Genomic DNA, 19,686 nt, shown 5'->3' with positions numbered 1-19,686 from the left:
TTGATGTGTGAAGAGAGAATTTATTGTTATTTATTTAACTAATAATGAGTTTTGCGTTATCCACTATCTCTGATAAGATATTCATTTTACATTTTTTGGCTACGGACTTGCATATGTTTACAAGTGTTGTGATTTCGTTTCGCGAGATCAAATTGGCATACTCGCCTGAACAGGGACACAATATGTTCATGTTGTCTCGCTTGATTTCTTTGCACTTTCGACACTGCTGATCTTGCAACACGTAACCCATGCTTTTGCGATTCAATTTGTCAATTAACGAGAATTCTATTTCTGTATTGTCGTAAGAGGTATCGCAGATAGGACATTTCCACAAGTGCGTATTATTTTCAATCGCACAGTGCTGATCTTTGCAAAGATCAATGTCTCTCGTGTGATTACACGCTTTGCATATGACTTCTGGCAAAATAAACGAAATACACGGATCCTTCCATTCGACATTATCGCTGAAATTGTTGACCCCGATCAGCCGTAACAGATTCGCCTTCAAATTATAAACCTCGTATTCCACTTCCTTGTCCAACGACAAAATCTTGCATAATGCTTTGATTAATTCAAGGGCAGGATTGATCTTTATACTTTCTTTTCCGCCCATATCCAAATTCGGATAGTCTACGAGAGTTAATGTCTTTTCCGGTAAATTTCGATGTATCTTTTGCACTATTTTGAATAATCTTTGAGACATTTCTCCCGATATCAATTTCTTCGCGTATTCTGCTGCATTTTCTAACGCGCCTAATCCAAGTGTGAACGAAGACTGACTGAGTCTTCGTCTCGGTCTCACAGTATTGTTAGCTTCATTCTCCATCATACATTGATACACCGCGTTTATGTATCCTGCTGTTATAGCGCTGAAACTTGATCGGCATCCCGCTTCGTCGGGTAAACACTCCATCAGGCTCCAATTCATTATTATTTCAGGCTCGTCGTCGTCATTTTCGGCGCTCTCCTGGTCTTCGGCATCCCTCGATATCTTCCCTTTGATACCAGCATAATTGTGCAAATCGTGCCATATCAGATATTCCCAACACTGATCGAATGTAATTTCGATGCCATGGAACAGCTCCTTATTTCGTATGGTCTGAACAACGAACTCTATGTAGCCTAAAGCATCGCCCACGGATCGCTTCTTCGTGCACACGATGATCTTGTTAAAGTTTGCAAAGACTATGATACAACCCAATACTTTGAATTCCGCTATCAATTGTATATACAACTTCTTCATGTAAGTGTGCAGAGTACGACGTAGAGCGGGATCGTAAAGCAGAGCACTCGGGGATCTTAGCCATCGATAGAAGTGAATCAGTTGATAATCCGCGAACACGTTTTTATACATGGACACATCGAGTATCCAGGCGTTTACCATACTGCGCAACGTTTTAAATGCCGGATTGCAGAGAGTGATCTCATCGTAACTGGGAATAATTGTCGCGTCGTTGCCAGTCGCCATATCCTGAACAGACGGACGTTGCTGATTGTGAAACGCCACAAACGTACTCGTCCCGTCTATGTCGTGAATATGATGATACTGCAGCAACGCGTTGACCGCCAGACTTTCCACATCCAACTGGACGCACACGCTGGAATATGAGCCCGAATTGTTCGCGGCGCAGCTCGAGCTCTCTTCAAAATCCGTCAGCAATCTGTTATCGTCGTTCTCGCTGCCGCCTAAATCGGGCTTCTCCGTGGGCGAGCACCACAGGACAAAGTTGTTTCTGTGCAAGTGTCTGGCGTAAAATAAATCCGTACCGAAAAGAGTAGGATCCGCGGGTATGTTTCCAATTGGTGCGTGAAAGAAACGACATTGTTCCGCCATTAATTCGACGATCTGCTGGCTCTTCAAGTAATGTCGTATCATCATCCTCGCGCCTATCTTTTGCCACTCTAACGTGCCGTACAGATTCTCGACGTCCCGCACGTGCGTGTTAATGAGAGGAAATTCATTGAGCAGTGGCATTTCGGTGGTCAGTGTCGTTTTGTCGATTGCGGTTTGATTAACGATAATCGTGGCTCCGTGACCTTCGTTTTTGTATGTCGTCAAAATAGACTGCAACATCCGACATATTTGTTGAAAGCTCGTTTCGACCTGCACCGTAAACTGCATGGTTTTTGGCAGTCTGTTTATTTTGTCCTCACCGCTCTTCTCCAACGTTGCTTTACGTTCTTGCGTGTATAATGTACTCATATTTGGCAATTGATTTGTTGTGACCGAATCCAAAACGAATACGTGAGTCTTCTTGCTGGCGCTTAAAAACAAGCCCCATAACGCTCTTTGATGATTTGAGCTCCAATGATGATAGAGGAATATATAGTTAATCGCCTCAGTTTGTTGGATATAAGGATGAAAGGCGATGCTTTTGTATTCCAACTGATCCAGAGTAAACGTGTCTGCTCCGTCTGCCATTCTGCGCGCTGCACGTGGATCGACTATACACACGCATCCTAATTGCAATATAGCTCGGAATTCCAGCGACATTTGCGTCTCGTAAATTCCTTCGATTTCTGGTTTACTCAAGTCTTCTAGAAGCTCCCGACTATGCTTCTGAAACAGAGATTCCGGCAGGGCATATCGATACAGATTGTATACCGGACGAGAACGTGGTAAGGATTTGAAGCTCTTCTTCCAGAGTTCATTAGGTCCTGGGTCCGGTCTCGCTTTACGAGTATTCACGTAAAATATGCGAGGTACTACGAGACGCACTTGATGTAGCTGCGTGTCGACCAATATCCATAACCGAAACATGCCAGGTTCGCCCGTTTCCGATAACTGGACAATCTGCCAAGGAGTTTCTAACAATTTCCTTTGAGCACGTCTCAAGAAACCAGTCATAGTAGACGTGTTCGCGTTTCGTATCACTCCCCAGCCGACGTTATCGTTGTCGCTTGTCTTGCTTCTTTTTTGTCGATGCTGATGTCTCTGTTTAGCCTGGAAGGCCCATTTCTTTTTATGAAACTCCAACCACTTGAGCATTTCTTCTCTCGTTTTCCCCATGGGCGGAGGTGAACCCAGAGCTTCCTTCCAACTTTTGGCTCGAACTGCCTCGTCTTCATCCGAATGCAACCGCTTCCTCTTGTTAACGATTGAAACCGATGAGTTCTTGAAACTAGTCGATGGTCCTGCGAGATCCTCGATGTCGCGAGGTTCCTCGGTGGTGTCAGTGCTTTCTTTAACGGACACAGTAAATATATCTGTGATCTTTTTCTGACGGTGTGACGCGCTTTTCTCCGTAACCTTCTTATGTAACCAAGGTGGATGCTGTACTCGCGGAACCGGATTAGGCAAGCCTTGCATCGCCGCGGGTATAGTGATTATTTTTTGAATGGCACTCCCGAGTCGTTCGATATAATAATTCCAGTCTAAGATATCTCTTATGTTATCGCTGTACAAAGTGGGATCTTTCAGCCATTTCTTCAGATGATGCCTTCGCACAGCCGGTTCTGATTGAAAAATCGCTAGCGGTATCGCACGCTCGGTGACCGGTGCGCTTTGCGGTTTGTTCGCTATGATATATCTACAAGCTAAACCCGCGTCTTTAACCATCTCGTCACCCAAGAATTCGGCTAATCTCTTAGCCGTAGAGATTGAGGTCGATTTTTGAGCACCGTATTCTTCCAATTTACGCGACATAGATTTATTCTCGGATATGAGTTCGAATAATTCGGAATCGGGCATGTTCTCGCACTTGCTGTAAAGCAAGTCCAGCCAATAATCGGCATCTTTCGCAACCGAAGCGTAACATTCCTCTAACGTGTCACCTTTTAAAAACGATTCAAAAACGGAAGCTTGAAAGATTTTTATCAATTGTAGTTCGCCCCTTCTTTTTACTTCAAAACCTTTTAATTCAGCCAGCGAACCGTCGAAGTTAAAAACTGCGTAACGTTTCTTTAATTTTTTTCCTTCTTCTTTGGCAGCGGGCAACACCATCGCCAGATACGGACCGTCGACTTCGAAAAATATAGAATTCTCGCTTCTGATCTCGTATGTTAAATTATCTCTGTCCGTAAGCTCGTGATATACTTCATTTGTAAATTGATCCTGTGTGAAAAATTAAATTGATCGATTAGAGAGGAAGAAACATATGCACACACACACACACACATGCTTCTTTTTTCGTACCTTCACCATAAAATTGAGAACTGCATTTGGATACGAAATCGTGAATTTGGATTTCTTTTCTTGAGTAGTGTGAACTATAATAGAATCCGGGAAAGATGCAGGTAATATGCACCATATACCGTCGGTATCCAATTCCAATGGACGACCAATCTGTTCTATGATTTCTCTAGCTTTCATGATGATATGAGCTCCTGTGTAACATACAATACCACCCATTTCCATACTATGCCATCGTGCCCTATAAATTTAAATATAATAACGTTTGTAAGAAAAATTTGAAAAACTCGAGTTTGAAAGAAAATTTTAACTTACCCCTTTCTCATAACATAACCATAAAAGGAATTGAGAATACACTTGTGAGCAAGTTGAAGAGAGTCATATAAAACTTCTCTATTCTTGGCAGATTTTATGTCAGCTGCATCCCCTTTCGCGATCGCTGTTGCTACTTGCTTTTTGGCAACCTTAGTTAACGCTTTGTATTCATATCTTCTGTCTCTAAATGCTCTCACAGTGTCTACATAAAATGAATTTTCTTTCTGACAAACTGTTTGCGTTCTCTCTTCCGTTCTAGTAATTTTGACTTTTTTATAAGCCTTTTTACAGTATTCAGTAAGCCTCTTTTTTTGAAACATCGCTTGTTCAGTTGCGCTTAATTCATGAAAAGCTCTTTTAGAACCACCAGGAAACTGCGATGGAAATCTTTCAGTTTCCAATTGCAACTTGACTCTTTGATATTCACCCAAACTTGCAGGAACTAAAATTATTTATATAGTTATATAAGTAAAAATTTAAAATTTAAATTACAAACGAGTCATTTAAAAAATGAGTAAAAAATAAAATGCACTTTAAATCTAAACTTACGATATTCGCCCCTCCACATCCATTTCATCTTCCTCTGACAAACAGCATCAGGTTTATTGTAATCGCAAACCGCGCAATCCATTTCATTCACTATCGCGGAAGGTTGCAGTCTGTTGGTCAAAATAATGTTCGGATACATGGCGCCTACATCCAAGTGATAAATTACAGGATTTTCTAATCTCAAAGGTTGATCTTTGAGAGCCTGCAACTTTCCCTTAACTTCATCCACTATTTTATCAAAATTTGTGACCATTTGAATAGGTACTTTTTCCTCTTCTTCTATCGTATGTTTCAAAGCTTTTTCTACACCGGTCATTAACTGATCTATAGCGCTTGGTACAATTTTAAAGCGACAAGGAATATCAGCTCTGAAAACGCCGGACTCCAGCGCTTCCACATGTCCACCCACATAAGTTTCTTGATCCAATAAATGACCATCTTTTGTCAATTTATTTAGTTCGCTTTCTTGTTTGTTAGGAAATATAATATTGGCTCTAAACGCCTGCACCATGAGAAGCGATTCACACAGCGTTCCAGATCCCTTTCTAAGAACCTATAAATAAGTCAGAGCGTACATATCTTCAGCAAATATCATGTTTTAACCAAAACATAAATTTTTCTTACCTCATCAGGTTCCATAGGAATAATGGTACATAACGCGAATATGAAAGGATGAATGTACTTTTGATAAAGATAAAATGTTGCCACAGCGTCAGAAACAGAATAATTCGCCAAAACTTCTGGTTCTTCTAATGCTAATCTGCACATATCCTCTGGATCAAGTTCGACTGGATCATATCTCAACTTAGCTTTGGCAACAGCTTTTAAATTCTGAGAGCCAACTGGGAGGTAAGAGTCACGCCTTACCCAACTTTAACCAGAAAATACTTTATAATGAAATATTCACGAAAATTATTAAATTCATTATATATTTAATGAAATAGTTTTTCTCACCATAAGCAATCCATATGCATAGCAGACCTGCTGACGTAAACACCATCACGATTCTTAGAAAAACCAATTCTTTCCTTCATGTTCATGTTGTGTACAGCTGCCCGAGCTTCAACAAATGGCCAGTCGAAAAAATCACCGTTATATGTTACAAATATATGAGGTTTTATTTCATTGATATGATCAAAAAATCTTTCTATCGTCGCCTTTTCATTAGGCTCATTGAATATAGTAAATGGGCCTTCAAATTCTGGTTTTGGTGTATATTCAAAATCTTCTATGTCCGCCGAGATTAATTCTCTGTTTGTTATTAAGTATCCCTAAGAGAAAAATATTCAATATAAAATAACTTTCTTTTAAAAGCAATCTGAGAGATACAAAAATCTTATATATACATTACCTGTCCATCTATCATGTATGATATCATCATAATTTGATCGATACTTGAATCTGGAAACTTCAATGGTAATTTTGTAGTTTCAATATCATATGCTAACACAATAGGGTCAGGTGGTTCGATCATCCCTTCTTTTCGAGTAATCATAGGCGGTTCACTTCCTCTGGACTTTACAGAATACCAAGTTCCGCAAAATATATTAGCATCTATAGATACTCGGACATGATGAGGCACGTCATGTTCCCTACAAAAAAAAAAAAAAAAAAAAACAATCGCATTTTATTACATAAAAATTGAAAAACAACGTAAAGTATAAATAAAACTTAAACCAAATAAAAATATATATATATAATTACCTAATATCAAGAATATTATCCATATGACCTAAACTTTGTTTATTATCTTGTTCAGTTGATTGCAAGGTAGTTGCTAACATGTTTGTATAGTGAGAATTGTTTTTCTCTCGTTCTTTATTTACTTTAACGACACGCATAATATCTCGCTTGACTTTTGTTAAATCAACAGTATTTGCAAAAGAAAGTTTCAAGTATTGTTGTTTTAAACCAATCAAATGATTAGGCTAAAATTATTTAAAGCAAGAAATAAAATCTGTTGTTTTGTTTTGTAATAATCAACAAAAAATCTAATTTAAAAGTTATTGCTTAATATATGCTAGTATCTAATTTCATATATGTATTGTCTTACCAAGTCAAGATCTTCTTTGTAAACAGTTTCAATTTTCATCAGAATTCCTACATACTTCTTAGATAAAAACGTGGAAACTTCCACAAGAGTGTCTTTGCGGCATAAAATGTAAAAATATGGAAAATATGGTAAGGATACTTTAAATCGTGTGGCATCTTCCTCTATGAAGTAGTAATCCACACCACTCAACAGACGCTTATCATCTTCTACAATTTCAGTCTGTGTACAAACAAAATTATAAAAATTAATATTATAACTAATTTATAACAGATTTGTGTTGCAATTTTCTTTTTTTTTTTAATCTTCTTACTGCGTGCATATTCAGTAAAAATCCTATTCTTTCTTTTGAGTCTGCAACTCTACGAAATCCATAAGCAGCATCAATTCTAATATTTTCTTTAATTTCAAGTAACCTTCCTAATGCATTTTCTCTGAAAAATAAAAATAAAGTAGAGTGAATAAACTTAAAAAGGAGAACGGGACACTATGTAAATATGTTAACTTTATTATACCCTGAAATATTGCCTTCTTGATTTGGATTTTTGTTTGTCTTCTGTGGGCGAAAAGCTCCTGTATTTTCTAAAGTCTCCATTTCAAACACAAACCCAGAAATGTTTTTTCATACATATATATATATATACTCTAAAATAAATAAATATATTAATATTTCCAAAAGAACACTGCACACATCAACAAAATCTGACAAGTGGAAAATGTCTCACGTTTAAAGCACATTTGTGCAGATTTGTCATATGTTCATATTCGTTGTGCGCAGTCGCAGCCCGCGCTTTTTAGAAATGCGTCCCGTTTCTATGATCACAAGACTGCGTTCCGAAATCATAGATTTTTAGTACTGGCATGGAATATCGAAACGCAGCCAATCAGCGATAAGAAGATAGCACTGACTTCGTCTAATTCCGTGAGTGCTCGGAAATGTTCGGTATACGCGCGCATTTATCCACGACCCTTTGTACTGCGATACAAAGAGAAAGAGATAAATACGCGGACAAACAACTTTGAAAAGTAACAGAACAATCGCCGCGGATAATCCCGAGAAAGCAGTTCGCAGATTGATTTTCGCGACGCGAGTTTGCGAATAATTATGGCGTTCGTCTTACTTCTCTTGAACGTGGTCGTGCTGTGCGCTAACCGAGAATCGTTTGTTTCGGCAATACCGACGGACATTTCGACTCAACAGACAACGATTCCCCCAAACAGGGACGCGCAGCCGTCGACAACGACGGGCAACAACAACGACAACGATCAAAAATCCTGCCCATGCCCGACAATAGTCGGTAACGTGGCGATTCTCAATGAACAAACGCATATGTTTCAGCAACTGTTTAACACCCAGAGCGTACTGATGCCTGGCATGATGTACACGTGCTTTATGTCGCATATGCAAAGCGGCCACCGGGATGACTATCGTTACACAGCGGGTATCGGCGCGCACAAGTTGCACACAAGACCCGCCACATGGAACGAAGCCAGGAAGACGTGTATCGAGGAAGGCGGTCATCTCGCCATCATCAACAGCCTCGCCGAAGAGCGCGTACTCCTGGATATATTTAATCAAACAGAATTTATTAAGGATTCGGTATATCCGTACACAAACGAAGCTCTGTTGGGTGTGCACGATCTTTATAAGGAAGGCGAGTGGGTCACGATATTGGGAGATTCGCTAGCAAAAGCTGGTTATAACAAATGGAGCAATAAATGGGGCGGACAACCCGATAACGGAGAAGGCAAACAACACTGTGGCGCTCTGGTAAAAGACGGTGGCATGGACGATGTCGCGTGCGAAGTTTCATTTCCGTTCTTTTGCGAGCTACCACGGTTGAAGCTGCAGTGAGAAAAATTAACTCGGCACACTTAACAATGCCAACACTTGTTTGTAAGGTATAAATAAATATTTTTTATCCAATTAAAGAAAAGGTTCGTATAGAATCAAGTTCAAAGTATGTATAACGAACTATCGTCATTTTAACTATGTTTTTTACATTTAATGAGCGATAAAGATAGAACGATAGCGCAATAGCGCAGATAGTGCGCTCTCCGAAAGCAGTGTGAACGCGTAAATTTCAACTTTCAGTTTTGATAAAAAATAATTATTATTAACTAACGGATAGCGGTGAATTATGTTTTTTTATACCATTTTAAGTCACCATTCGTAATATGAATACGTGACTATGCAATATAAAAAACTTATCTATGTTTTTTATGTCAATATACCACGGAGATTACAGTCCACGGAGATTACGTTCTTTGAGAATTACCCATATCAATTTTTATGGGAATGGAGAATTTGCTCTAGTAATGGATTATGGTCGCGAGAGGAAAAAGACTGACTACACCCTTTCGTTTCGATTTCGTTTCACATTTTCAACTGATGTATTGCATTTCATTAACACAAATTATACGTTGATCCTTGTTGAATCCTAGTACTGCAGTCTTGCTTGCTATTGATTTTCTGTCAATGAAAGAAATAAATAAAAAAAAAAGAACAGATAAATTGTATTTATGGTCCAATAACACAGAGCTTTTAAAATGTCTTGAGAGACATTGATTTATGATTGAAAATAATGTTACAAATCTTGAATTGGCCATTAAAAAAACTTACTATAAAATTATAATTTAAAAACTTTGGATTTTTATAGTTATTACATGTAAAATTAACACACGAAATATGTTAAATAATAGTATTTTATATTCATTTTAATATTTTTTCTTTAGTTTAGTATGAAAAAAATATTAAAATGAATAATATTCTTTAACATTTTTTTATTTTTTGTTCGTAAAATCTTTGTCATTTTGGTGCCCGCCATATTACTAGAATCCTACCTATTATTTCTTAAAATATAAAAGATCAAAAATATACGTATAATTACGAAAAATGTTAATTGTGTACCAACTTGAGCAAAATTCTTCGGAAACACATATTCTCATTTTTAATTGCGTGTGCGTAATCCGAATAAGAAGTCAATTCTATCATACAGTATGATAAATCATTTTACACGGAATAGCGTATATTTTTATATTAGGTTTCACATCAACAAGCTTTTTATTAAGAGATTATTTTGTTTCGCGACGAAGTTTTCCGCAAAGTCTGGAAAATAAAATTTTATAATTTTAAAGAAAATATTTAACTACACTGGATTTTTTAAATAAAAAAGAGAAACCGAATGGATGGAAACTCGTTTATTTCACGTATCTTTCCTAACAGAGAAAACCCTCTCGCTCTACAGCCACTGGTTACCAGCGAGTATCCCGTCGCAACGCTATTCCCACTTTCCTCGCTTTTCTTTCTCTATGCGCGCATTAAAATTCTCTTCTCAATTTTGAAGCCAGTGTACTTTAGATTATAAATGTATACTTCTGTATTTTATACTTAATATATTTCTGTTCTCAAATATATTGCTGAATAGTTACTTTCTTTTGATTCTTCTGATAAGATATATGATACATTCTAATATGTAAAAATTTATAGCGTTTTTTTTATAATTAAATAATAAAAATCTTCATTTCTCTGAACATCTCTATTACTTTTTTCTTATTTCCTATAAACATAAGCTATAAATTTTATATAAGTTATGGTGTTCCGTAATACAATTATTTGTGAGCAAGTGTAGAGAAGATTGTACTAAGTCGAAAAATTCTTTACCACTTTGCAAGATTCGCAATAATTAACAAATTCTGAGTTAATGAAGATCCGCGAATGAGTGTGCATTCACGTGCAAAAGGACAGCACAGAGCTTAGGGCGGCGTTTCATTGAGCGAAAATCCATAGCGAATTGCGCGAACCGGTTCGATCAATCATAGCCATTCCGTTTTTTTTCCTTCGCTTTTTCTGTGACTACGATTGGTCGCGCTGGTTCCGCGCATTACGTTTTGCTATGGATTTCCGCTCAATGGGATGCCGCCCGTATAGTTGTTACACGCGCGGCAACTGTATACTACATGTTGCGTTCAAAAATTCGCTTCTAGTACGGAACATATCTATAACATGAGTTATGTGAACTATAGATTTTCAAGAAGTGACGTTAATAAACGGAACGCAGCTATGTGTACTTTTTTGCACGAGTTAAAGGGCCAAGTTTACAATCTATAGGTTTAGTATCTACCCGAGTGTCAATGATACGTATGTAGTAACGATAGATGATGTTTGTTGATTTAAGTCGTCAAATAATAGCTAAGAGATGGAAGAGAGGATGTGGAATTGTACATTTTTAAAAGTGTTTGCACTGCTGCGACTGAAATAAATACGGGGGTTTGTAATCTCGTGTGTTCGTTATCGGATTTGAAGTGTTCTCGTCAAAACTTTACAACACAGTTGATTTCTCTTATGTAGTTAAAATACATCGAGAGGTTAGAATTGGAAAGATTCGTCCGGTCGCTCAAGTTTGAAGTTTTACAACAGCTGTAAAAAAAAAAAAAAAAAAAAAAAAAAACATTAAAAAAAAAAAAAAAAAAAAAAAAAAAAAAAAAACATTAAGCTGAAAAATTACCGAAGAAGAAACATTCGTAACAATGAGGACTAGACCTGTGAGAACCATGGCCATTCTCGGAGTAGGCCTGATCCTTGCCTGCTGTGTAATGATCTATCTGATGATGGATTTAACTCTCTTTCCACCTGGACAGGGTGCTAAGCTTTCTATGAATGATGTAAGTTACTTTTTATAAATATACAGAGTGTAGTAAAAATTTACATTTGCTACAAATGTTATTTGTTTCTTTCAGAATCAATGGCTTCATTTTGAGAACAGACTCACAAAATTAGAGAAAGACTTCGATAAACATCATAAAGTAATGAATGCCTTGCAGGAACAAGCAGCAAAAATTAAACATAATTTTGTGTCAGTTATGCAAACAGCCAATCATATAAATAATTCCGATTCTACAATTTCGCATTCAGGAAAGAGTCTCACGTGTAATTTCAACATTCAAAAAGTTCCAGAGGTTGACATACAAATGTTGGAACTGTATAAACAATTGGAATTTGATAATCCAGACGGCGGAGTTTGGAAGCAAGGCTGGGACATTGGGTACGATGAAAAGCAATGGCATCCTAACAGAAAATTAAAAGTTTTTGTTGTACCTCATTCCCACAATGACCCTGGTTGGTTAAATACTTTTGAGAAATACTATACTTTTCAAACTAGAAGTATATTAAACAATATGGTAACCAAGTTGAGCGAGGACAGAAGACGCAAGTTCATTTGGGCGGAAATATCATTTTTTAAACTCTGGTGGGACGATCAATCGAAAATAATAAAGGATGAAGTACGTCGCCTCATACACGACGGACAATTAGAGATTGTTACAGGAGGCTGGGTAATGCCGGATGAATCTGTGTCTCATTGGTTTGCTCAACTGACGCAATTGACGGAGGGTCATCAATGGTTAAAATACAATTTGGATTATACATCGAATTCGGGATGGGCCATTGATCCGTTTGGGCTTTCTCCTACCATGCCGTATCTTTTAAAGAATTCAGGGTTGGAAAATCTCTTGATACAGAGAGTTCATTATTCGGTCAAGAAGAAATTGGCTAAGGATAAAAATCTGGAATTTCGTTGGCGACAATTGTGGGACAATGACGGCACTACAGAATTATTTACTCATGTTATGCCGTTTTACAGTTACGATGTTCCTCACACATGTGGGCCGGATCCGAAGGTGTGCTGCCAATTTGATTTCTATAGAATGCAGAATTTTGGTCTGAGTTGTCCGTGGAAAGTCCCGCCGAAGACCATAACGAAAGCGAATGTAGGCGAAAGAGCGATGCTCTTGTTGGATCAATATCGCAAGAAAGCGCAGCTGTTCAAAACCAATGTGGTACTTGCACCTTTAGGCGATGACTTTAGATATGCACATCTCACCGAATGGGAAGCGCAGTATAATAACTATCAAAAGCTTTTCGACTACATGAATGGAAACAAACGTTTAAACGTCGAGATACAATTTGGAACTTTGAGCGATTACTTCGACGCGGTCAGAGAAAAACGCAATTTAAATGAATTTCCGACTTTGTCTGGTGATTTCTTTACTTATTCCGACAGAGATGATCATTATTGGAGCGGATACTATACCTCCAGGTACTAGCTTATTAGTATTTCTTAAATTCTTATGAGTCTGTGTACGTATATATAAGTAATATCTAACGTAATATATGTTTAAATCTGTATCTAGACCTTTTCACAAACGATTGGATCGTGTATTACTGGGTTCTCTGAGAGGATCGGAAGCATTAGCTGCTATAGGTTGGGCTAAAGGCAACGATGAATTGGTGGAAGGAAATCTCGCATCCCGTCTGAGCAAAGCCAGAATGTGGCACTCGTTGTTTCAACATCACGACGGAGTTACTGGGACTTCCAGAGATAATGTTGTCATAGATTACGCTCAGAAAATGATAGCGGCGTTGAATAATTCCGCTCATGTACTTCAACAGTCTGTAGCACACTTGTTAAGAACACGTCAAACATCGCCCATAGATGTAGAAGCTGTATATTTCTCACTGGACGAGACAAGGTATAATTCGATGTCACAGCTTAGCGCTAAAAGTACTAACATCGAGAATTTGACAAAAAAAAAATTAAAGCCAGTGGCACACGATGCTTTTTTGCTTACTGAATTGCTTGTACGAGTCATATTTATATGTGGTGAACATGATAATTGCAAAAAGCATTGTGTGCCGCTGGATTAAATTTTAATATTTTCCATATTAGTTTTTTTTTAGCACTAAGGCGGACTATGTAATATATATAAATTTTATTTTTCAAAAGATCGCATCACACGAGCGCAGGCGAGAAGCATGTTCTCAGTCTCGGAGATGATAATCCCTCAAAATCAATTATCTTTTACAATTCTCTCCCGAGACAAAGAACAAAGGTACAAACTCTGATTGTATCGACGCCATTTGTCAGAGTTACGGATCGTAAAGGTCAAAGTGTCAAGTGTCAAATCTCTCCCGTCTGGGTTGGCGCAGCCGCGTTATCCGCAGCTAGATACGAACTATCGTTTTTAGTTACTGTGCCAGGACTTGGTATTACAACATACATAGTTCACGCATTGCACAAAGCGACGTATACCAAGTAAGGAAACAATAACACATAACACATTTACTAACATAAGGAACGGATTTTTAACAGTTAATCCAAATTGAATATATTAATTCTGACAAATCTAACTTTGACCCTTAAGATGTTTGACTTGTGATAGTGCCATACCTTTAATAATTTGACATTATTTTGCATTAAATTATGTAGTTTATAAAATTGAATTAATATAAATTCTGTATTGTCTATTATTTAGTCACGAAGTGATTGTTGATTTAAATGTACATCATCAATTGAGAAATGACTTAAAATCGAAACGTATTGATATATCAAGATTTAATATATTACTTTCATTACAGCTTGGGTTGGTTCAACTTTACTGAATTTATACATTCAATTTGGATCAACACATTTTTTTATACACGTATGAAAGACAATAAACAATTTTTCAACAATTTTTTTACAAGACGGTTTTTGGATATCAACTGTTTGCTCGCGCGTTTTCAATCATCTTTCAAAATAATCACGGTGTTTAACACATATAGTATCAAAGAATAAAAAAACAAGTCAGATAATTTGTTTTTTTTCTTTCAACAGGGACGTTTATCCAGCCAATATCACTGTTTTTAACACTGATATCAGCATTCCATCAGTACCTGGTTTCGATCACTTGACGATTTTGCCGCATACGCAGGAATTTTCCATTGTTCAACGGCCGGAATTAGCCGCCTCTTTCGGAAAATCTGGTCTGCTGAAAGCCTTGCGAATCGGAAACACCACGGTTCCCGTGCATCTGGAATTCGTAAAATACGGAACTAGAGGTTCCGGTAAAGACAAAAGTGGCGCTTATTTGTTCCTGCCCGACAAACCGGAACCGGATCTAGTATTTATGGACGGCAGAGCAATTGTTCATCTAACAGTCGGGCCCATTTTGTCAAGAGTGTTTATAGAATTGGCGTACGTGCGGCATACCTGCACGTTGTTCAACTCACCCGGGAGCGACGGACTCGGATTGCACATATTCAACGAAGTCGACATAACGGAAACGCAAAACTATGAACTCGCGATGCGTCTCAACACGGATATCATATCCGGCGATCAATTTTTCACGGATTTAAATGGGCTTAACGTGAGTAACATTTTATCTCATAATTACGTTACATGAAGTTACCACTAACGCTTGTGTAATTTATTAAATTAAATAATATATGCATTTTTCGCGCTTATAAAATTCAGATGATTCGACGACAAAGATTCCCCAAACTTCCCACTCAAGGTAACTACTATCCAATGGCAGAGAGCGCGTATATAGAGGATAAAAAATTTAGATTAACAGTAGTCACGGCGCAGCCATTAGGAGTAGCCTCTATGGCATCCGGACAACTTGAGGTAAATCAAGACTCTATAGGTAAAAGCTTAGAAAAATTTAGCGCTTGTTATAAAAACAAATACAAAATTTATATGTTAATATAACACAATTTATATTACAAATTACACATTGAATAATACATGTTTTCTTTTCTGCAAACTTCGAAAATGTGTGTTTAAACATATTCGCTTAATCTGTTTTTGTAATAGATTATGCAAGATAGAAGATTGCTTCAAGATGACAACCGAGGATTAGGACAAGGCGTAATGGACAATCTGCTGACGAATCACGTATTTACAGTGATTCTGGAAAAGAGGGAAACAAATTGTGCGACACCACCCGCAAATCATCCCGCAGGACTATTATCCTTGAGTGGTCATTTAGCGTCAGAAGAATTGCTACACCCGGTGGTAGCGCTGCACCATCACAGTTCTCTGCCGTTCGATCTTCGCGCACATTTCGCGCCTCTTCGATACGATCTTCCAGTAGACTTAAACGTCGTTAGTCTCCGAGTGTTTCCCATTCCCGAGGGAGCTGGCAAAGGTATCGGTATGGTGCTACATCAATCGGCATTAGACACTTGCTTCAACAATTCTCTCCTACGACGGTTCAATGTTTCGGAATCAGGAGAGATCGATTTGACGAAATTCTTTAATGATATGGAAGACTGGACCATAAGCAAAGCGCCCCTTACGTTCCACAATGTTGGACCGTCTCTTAAGTCGCCTGTTATAAACTTGTGCCCGCATCAAATATTGTCGATCTTGTTTCACAAAACGCAATCTTAAACGGGAAAAAGAGTGTTCAATGCGTGTTGTAAGAGTATTCAACGTGTGTTGTTCTCTCTCTTTTTTTTTTTTCTTATTCGCGTAAATTGTGTTTACTCAAGATCATGTAATCCAAGTGCGCTGAGACTGGTGGACTTGAATTGTCCAATTTATATCTGAAACAATATTATAAGTACACACAAAATTATTATACTGGCTCAATTATGTTATGTATGCGCGTGCGTGTGTGTGTGTTTGTGTGACTATATATTGTAATAAATAGCAAACTGCAGTCAACACGTAACAAATCGTTTTAGAATTACATATAATTTATTGTCGTAAGCAGAAAAGAGTAGAATTTCTTTTCTATGAGTTTCAAAATAAATCAAAAACTCGTGTGATCTACTCGCATTATGTACTTACTCCGACATTTTAATACAATTCGATAATTTGATGTTTAGTACATCAATTTTAGTTGTTTTGTCTACTCAAAATCTCGTAAACAAAACTTTCAAATCAAAATTTTTCCATGTATATTCATACAAATACGACTGTATATATACAAATTTTCCCTACATTTGGATTTTTTGAATTTACATTTAAGTGGATTAATTACATAATTGATCACACACAATGGAGTTGTATTTAAAATCATTTTCTCTTTTATAAGTCATACAAGAACATTACTCTTGATATTTTTTTTTTTTTTTTTTATGACTTACTGTTAAAAATAGACACAAATACACACACTTGTAATATTGAATCACAGATCCAATCACTATCAAGTATATATAATAACAATTATACGTAAAAACCACAAAAAAATAATTATAAGTAAACGTTATATATACGGTGTATTTTAAAACAATGATAAAACAAGCAATTTTGGCAATATTGTTTTGATATACTCTGTATTATAAGAAATTCTTCTCTATTTTATGTATGAGCATTTAATTGTCAAAACTGCTATGCCAAAAAGAAGAGATATTAAGTATGAATGTATGTTGCAAACAAATACAATGATAAAAATATACGAAGGAACATATATTGTACACTTTGTACTATATGATTCTTCAAATATTTAAATATGATGGAAAAGATTTACAGTGATTATAAGAAACAAATTGAAGACATTTAGTGTTATTGAACTGAGTGAGAAGATCAACATGATAGAACTTTCTTTATCAAAGTGAACACTTTGGTACTAGTCAATTATATGGATTGTGTGTGAGATGAGCTCTTAGGTTACATAGAACTATTTTATACACTTGTATTATATATAAAAATGTATATACACTGCTCTAAAAAAAACATTACTCTTAGAATGTACATATGCAAATGGCTTTAAAAACTTCACGCTATGTGTACAAGAGAGCAATGAGTTGATTCTGCGGGAAGAGAAGAGTTTTTTCTCTGTGAACAGTTTTTGTCAACTGCTACTGAAAACTAAAGTAAAACAGCAGAAGAGAAAAGCTTCTTCCCTTCTTGCAAAAACTGATTTATTACTTTCTTATGTACGCTCAAGTACAATGTTTTTGTGCATTTACATTGCACAAAAAGTTTTCTTTTATAAATGTTTATAAACTTAAAGGTGAAGAGAGAATTAACGTGAATCGAAATATCTTTATCTGTAAGTGCATAAGACACCATGATGTACTTGATTGTACTAGTTAGAACAGATAAACATTTGTGCTGATAAATATTTATATCAATATTAGTAAATGTTCAATTACCCGAGAGTGTAAAAGAATTGTATGGCTGATGGATTGTGTTTAAAAACAGTTAGAACAACTTTCATCATCTTGTTTTGCTTTGCCATTGATTCCAGGGCTGACATCATAAAACAACCAAGCCCCTTGCGTCTGAATGCCAATTCCAATTGTAATTCGTAGCTACATATATATATATATATAAATGTTTCTTCAATTTTTACATTACTGTATTTTATTTTATACACACATGTGTGTGTGTGTGTGTGTGTGTGTGTTTCAGATATATGTACATACCAATATAATACTATATCACCATGATCGACATCAAACCGAAAATGTGAAAAACCCACAAAAGTGTCATTACATGATGCTATTAAATACCAAGCTGTGTCTTCTGTTAGTTCCTCCTGTTTCTCAGCTGCGTTCCAGCCCCAACTAGATTGTTCGTACATGCTCTTCATATTTCTCTCCATAATGTCAAATATCCAAGAGACACATTCCGGTTGTGCATCCTTTGCCCTGATACACGAAAGTTTTATCACACAATTATCTTTTGTGACATACTCATGGAACTTGTGCAGAGTCTCTAAAGGATTCACCAAAGTATTCGCTTTGTTGATCAGTTGCTGTTGCGTCGTTGCTTTTTCCGCCAAAAGCTGACGCCTTGTCTTCCTTGCTTTTCTCTGCAAAAGAACAGAGACAAAATTAATAAAACTCTCCTCGATCATTCATATAAATTATCTAGAATATCGTTAATCAATGAACCGACCTGCATGACCAATTCGAAGTCTAAATTCCCGCTTTTATCGCTTAAACCGTCGTAGCTAAGTAGGTAGGGTTACAGAACGCCCGGAACGTATTTCGCTGAAACTCGGATACCTTTTCGCGCACAACACTTTATTAAATTGTCATCAAATCGACAGAATAACAAACATTATCACCTTATATTTTTCACGTCAAGTTTATTTTTTGTAACTTGCCATCGAAACGTGCTTACCTCTGTTTTTGTCTTCTTTTACGGCTGTAAAACAGTCAGAAATGAGTTCGCGCTGCGTTCGAGGAGCGCGCTATTACATCTGCACCATTACATCATTCTATCTTTATCGCTCATTAGATGCAAACGAAGATAGAATGACGCACGGCGTTGATAGCGCGCTCTTCGAACGCAGCCTAAAAGCAGTTCACGCCGGTCTTGAATAGTAGTGGCCTCTGGTAATCGATCATATATATATATATATATACATATATACAGTCGAACTGCGATAACTCGAATCTCAAGGGAAGAGCTAAAGGCTGCGTTCCGAGTTACGCGTATGCGCGCATTTATCTATAGTACACGTCACATATAGTATAGATAAATGAGCGCATATGCGCAACTCGGAACGCAGCCAAAAACCTTCAAACTGTAGAGGTTTCGACTTATCGAAGTCCTTTTTTCCTTTTCGCAGAGCGGAAGAGAATGAACAAAATTTTCGTCTTATAGAGCTTTTCGAATTATAGAGATTTGACTGTATAAACTTCACCCCGCTTATTCCTTTTGATTATGAAAACCTGGACTGGATCAATTACGCTTCAAACGTTGTGAATTACACAGAAAATTAATATTAAATTTAATTTGATACACAGAAACAAAATATTAAAGATAATAAAAAGAGTAATGACAATCGCCTGAGTTTTCAGACAAGTGTGTTGTATCTTTATTTGTTGTCCATGTTTGTTCGCATTGTAATAGTT

At 37.0% G+C, this 19,686-nt stretch overlaps 4 protein-coding genes across 6 annotated transcripts; 2 read left to right on the top strand and 2 right to left on the bottom strand.

Annotated features, from left to right (window-relative positions):
• Window positions 1-9: 9 nt before the first annotated feature.
• Window positions 10-7,820, bottom strand: LOC109851666 (DNA polymerase epsilon catalytic subunit A). Its single transcript, XM_020421962.1, has 12 exons — window positions 7,772-7,820; window positions 7,562-7,691; window positions 7,360-7,480; window positions 7,050-7,268; window positions 6,701-6,924; window positions 6,348-6,588; window positions 5,951-6,267; window positions 5,621-5,867; window positions 4,997-5,549; window positions 4,448-4,889; window positions 4,136-4,373; window positions 10-4,054 (listed from the first exon to the last, which is right to left on the bottom strand). Exons 2-12 carry the CDS (start codon window positions 7,639-7,641, stop codon window positions 35-37), a joined length of 6,702 nt encoding a protein of 2,233 aa, XP_020277551.1. The 5' UTR covers window positions 7,642-7,691; window positions 7,772-7,820; the 3' UTR covers window positions 10-34.
• Window positions 7,821-7,889: 69 nt separating this feature from the next.
• LOC109851667 (hemolymph lipopolysaccharide-binding protein-like) lies at window positions 7,890-9,200 on the top strand. Its single transcript, XM_020421963.1, has one exon. The coding sequence runs from the start codon at window positions 8,152-8,154 to the stop codon at window positions 8,899-8,901; it is 750 nt and encodes a 249-aa protein (XP_020277552.1). The 5' UTR covers window positions 7,890-8,151; the 3' UTR covers window positions 8,902-9,200.
• A 1,936-nt stretch (window positions 9,201-11,136) lies between these two features.
• Window positions 11,137-17,940, top strand: LOC109851679 (alpha-mannosidase 2). The gene is made up of 8 exons (XM_020421986.1): window positions 11,137-11,316; window positions 11,398-11,711; window positions 11,787-13,144; window positions 13,239-13,577; window positions 13,832-14,140; window positions 14,702-15,233; window positions 15,341-15,493; window positions 15,683-17,940. Exons 2-8 carry the CDS (start codon window positions 11,577-11,579, stop codon window positions 16,259-16,261), a joined length of 3,405 nt encoding a protein of 1,134 aa, XP_020277575.1. The 5' UTR covers window positions 11,137-11,316; window positions 11,398-11,576; the 3' UTR covers window positions 16,262-17,940.
• LOC109851680 (N-alpha-acetyltransferase 40) lies at window positions 16,280-19,167 on the bottom strand. 3 transcript variants are annotated; one of them, XM_020421989.1, is made up of 5 exons: window positions 18,950-19,167; window positions 18,722-18,847; window positions 18,247-18,635; window positions 17,974-18,132; window positions 16,280-16,416 (listed from the first exon to the last, which is right to left on the bottom strand). In XM_020421989.1, exons 2-5 carry the CDS (start codon window positions 18,725-18,727, stop codon window positions 16,335-16,337), a joined length of 636 nt encoding a protein of 211 aa, XP_020277578.1. In that variant the 5' UTR covers window positions 18,728-18,847; window positions 18,950-19,167; the 3' UTR covers window positions 16,280-16,334. The 3 variants fall into 3 exon arrangements, with proteins under 3 accessions (XP_020277578.1, XP_020277576.1, XP_020277579.1); XM_020421987.1 differs by having other exon boundaries at window positions 18,722-18,831; XM_020421990.1 differs by having other exon boundaries at window positions 18,334-18,635; window positions 18,722-18,831.
• Between the last annotated feature and the right edge of the window lie 519 nt (window positions 19,168-19,686).

Source organism: Pseudomyrmex gracilis, unplaced genomic scaffold (genome assembly GCF_002006095.1).
Source record: "Pseudomyrmex gracilis isolate BER0280 unplaced genomic scaffold, ASM200609v1 scaffold_19, whole genome shotgun sequence".
In the NCBI taxonomy this organism is placed as follows: Eukaryota; Metazoa; Arthropoda; class Insecta; order Hymenoptera; family Formicidae; genus Pseudomyrmex; species Pseudomyrmex gracilis.
Note: the sequence above shows the minus strand (reverse complement) of the source record. Positions and strands in the feature narration are given on the sequence as shown.

Excerpts from the sequence above, each read along its gene's own strand:
- LOC109851680 (XM_020421989.1), bottom strand. Across the intron at positions 18,133-18,246 it reads GGTGATATAGTATTATATTG|CTACGAATTACAATTGGAAT; the intron begins GTATGTACATAT and ends ATATATATGTAG. Across the intron at positions 16,417-17,973 it reads CAATTCTTTTACACTCTCGG|ATATAAATTGGACAATTCAA; the intron begins GTAATTGAACAT and ends ATATTGTTTCAG.
- LOC109851679 (XM_020421986.1), top strand. The coding sequence starts at position 11,577 with ATGAGGACTAGACCTGTGAGAACCATGGCCATTCTCGGAGTAGGCCTG. Across the intron at positions 11,712-11,786 it reads CTAAGCTTTCTATGAATGAT|AATCAATGGCTTCATTTTGA; the intron begins GTAAGTTACTTT and ends TGTTTCTTTCAG. Across the intron at positions 15,234-15,340 it reads CGGATTTAAATGGGCTTAAC|ATGATTCGACGACAAAGATT; the intron begins GTGAGTAACATT and ends TATAAAATTCAG.
- LOC109851666 (XM_020421962.1), bottom strand. The coding sequence starts at position 7,641 with ATGGAGACTTTAGAAAATACAGGAGCTTTTCGCCCACAGAAGACAAAC. Across the intron at positions 6,268-6,347 it reads CATACATGATAGATGGACAG|GGATACTTAATAACAAACAG; the intron begins GTAATGTATATA and ends TTTTTCTCTTAG. Across the intron at positions 4,055-4,135 it reads TTCTCAATTTTATGGTGAAG|GATCAATTTACAAATGAAGT; the intron begins GTACGAAAAAAG and ends TTTTTCACACAG.
- LOC109851667 (XM_020421963.1), top strand. The coding sequence starts at position 8,152 with ATGGCGTTCGTCTTACTTCTCTTGAACGTGGTCGTGCTGTGCGCTAAC.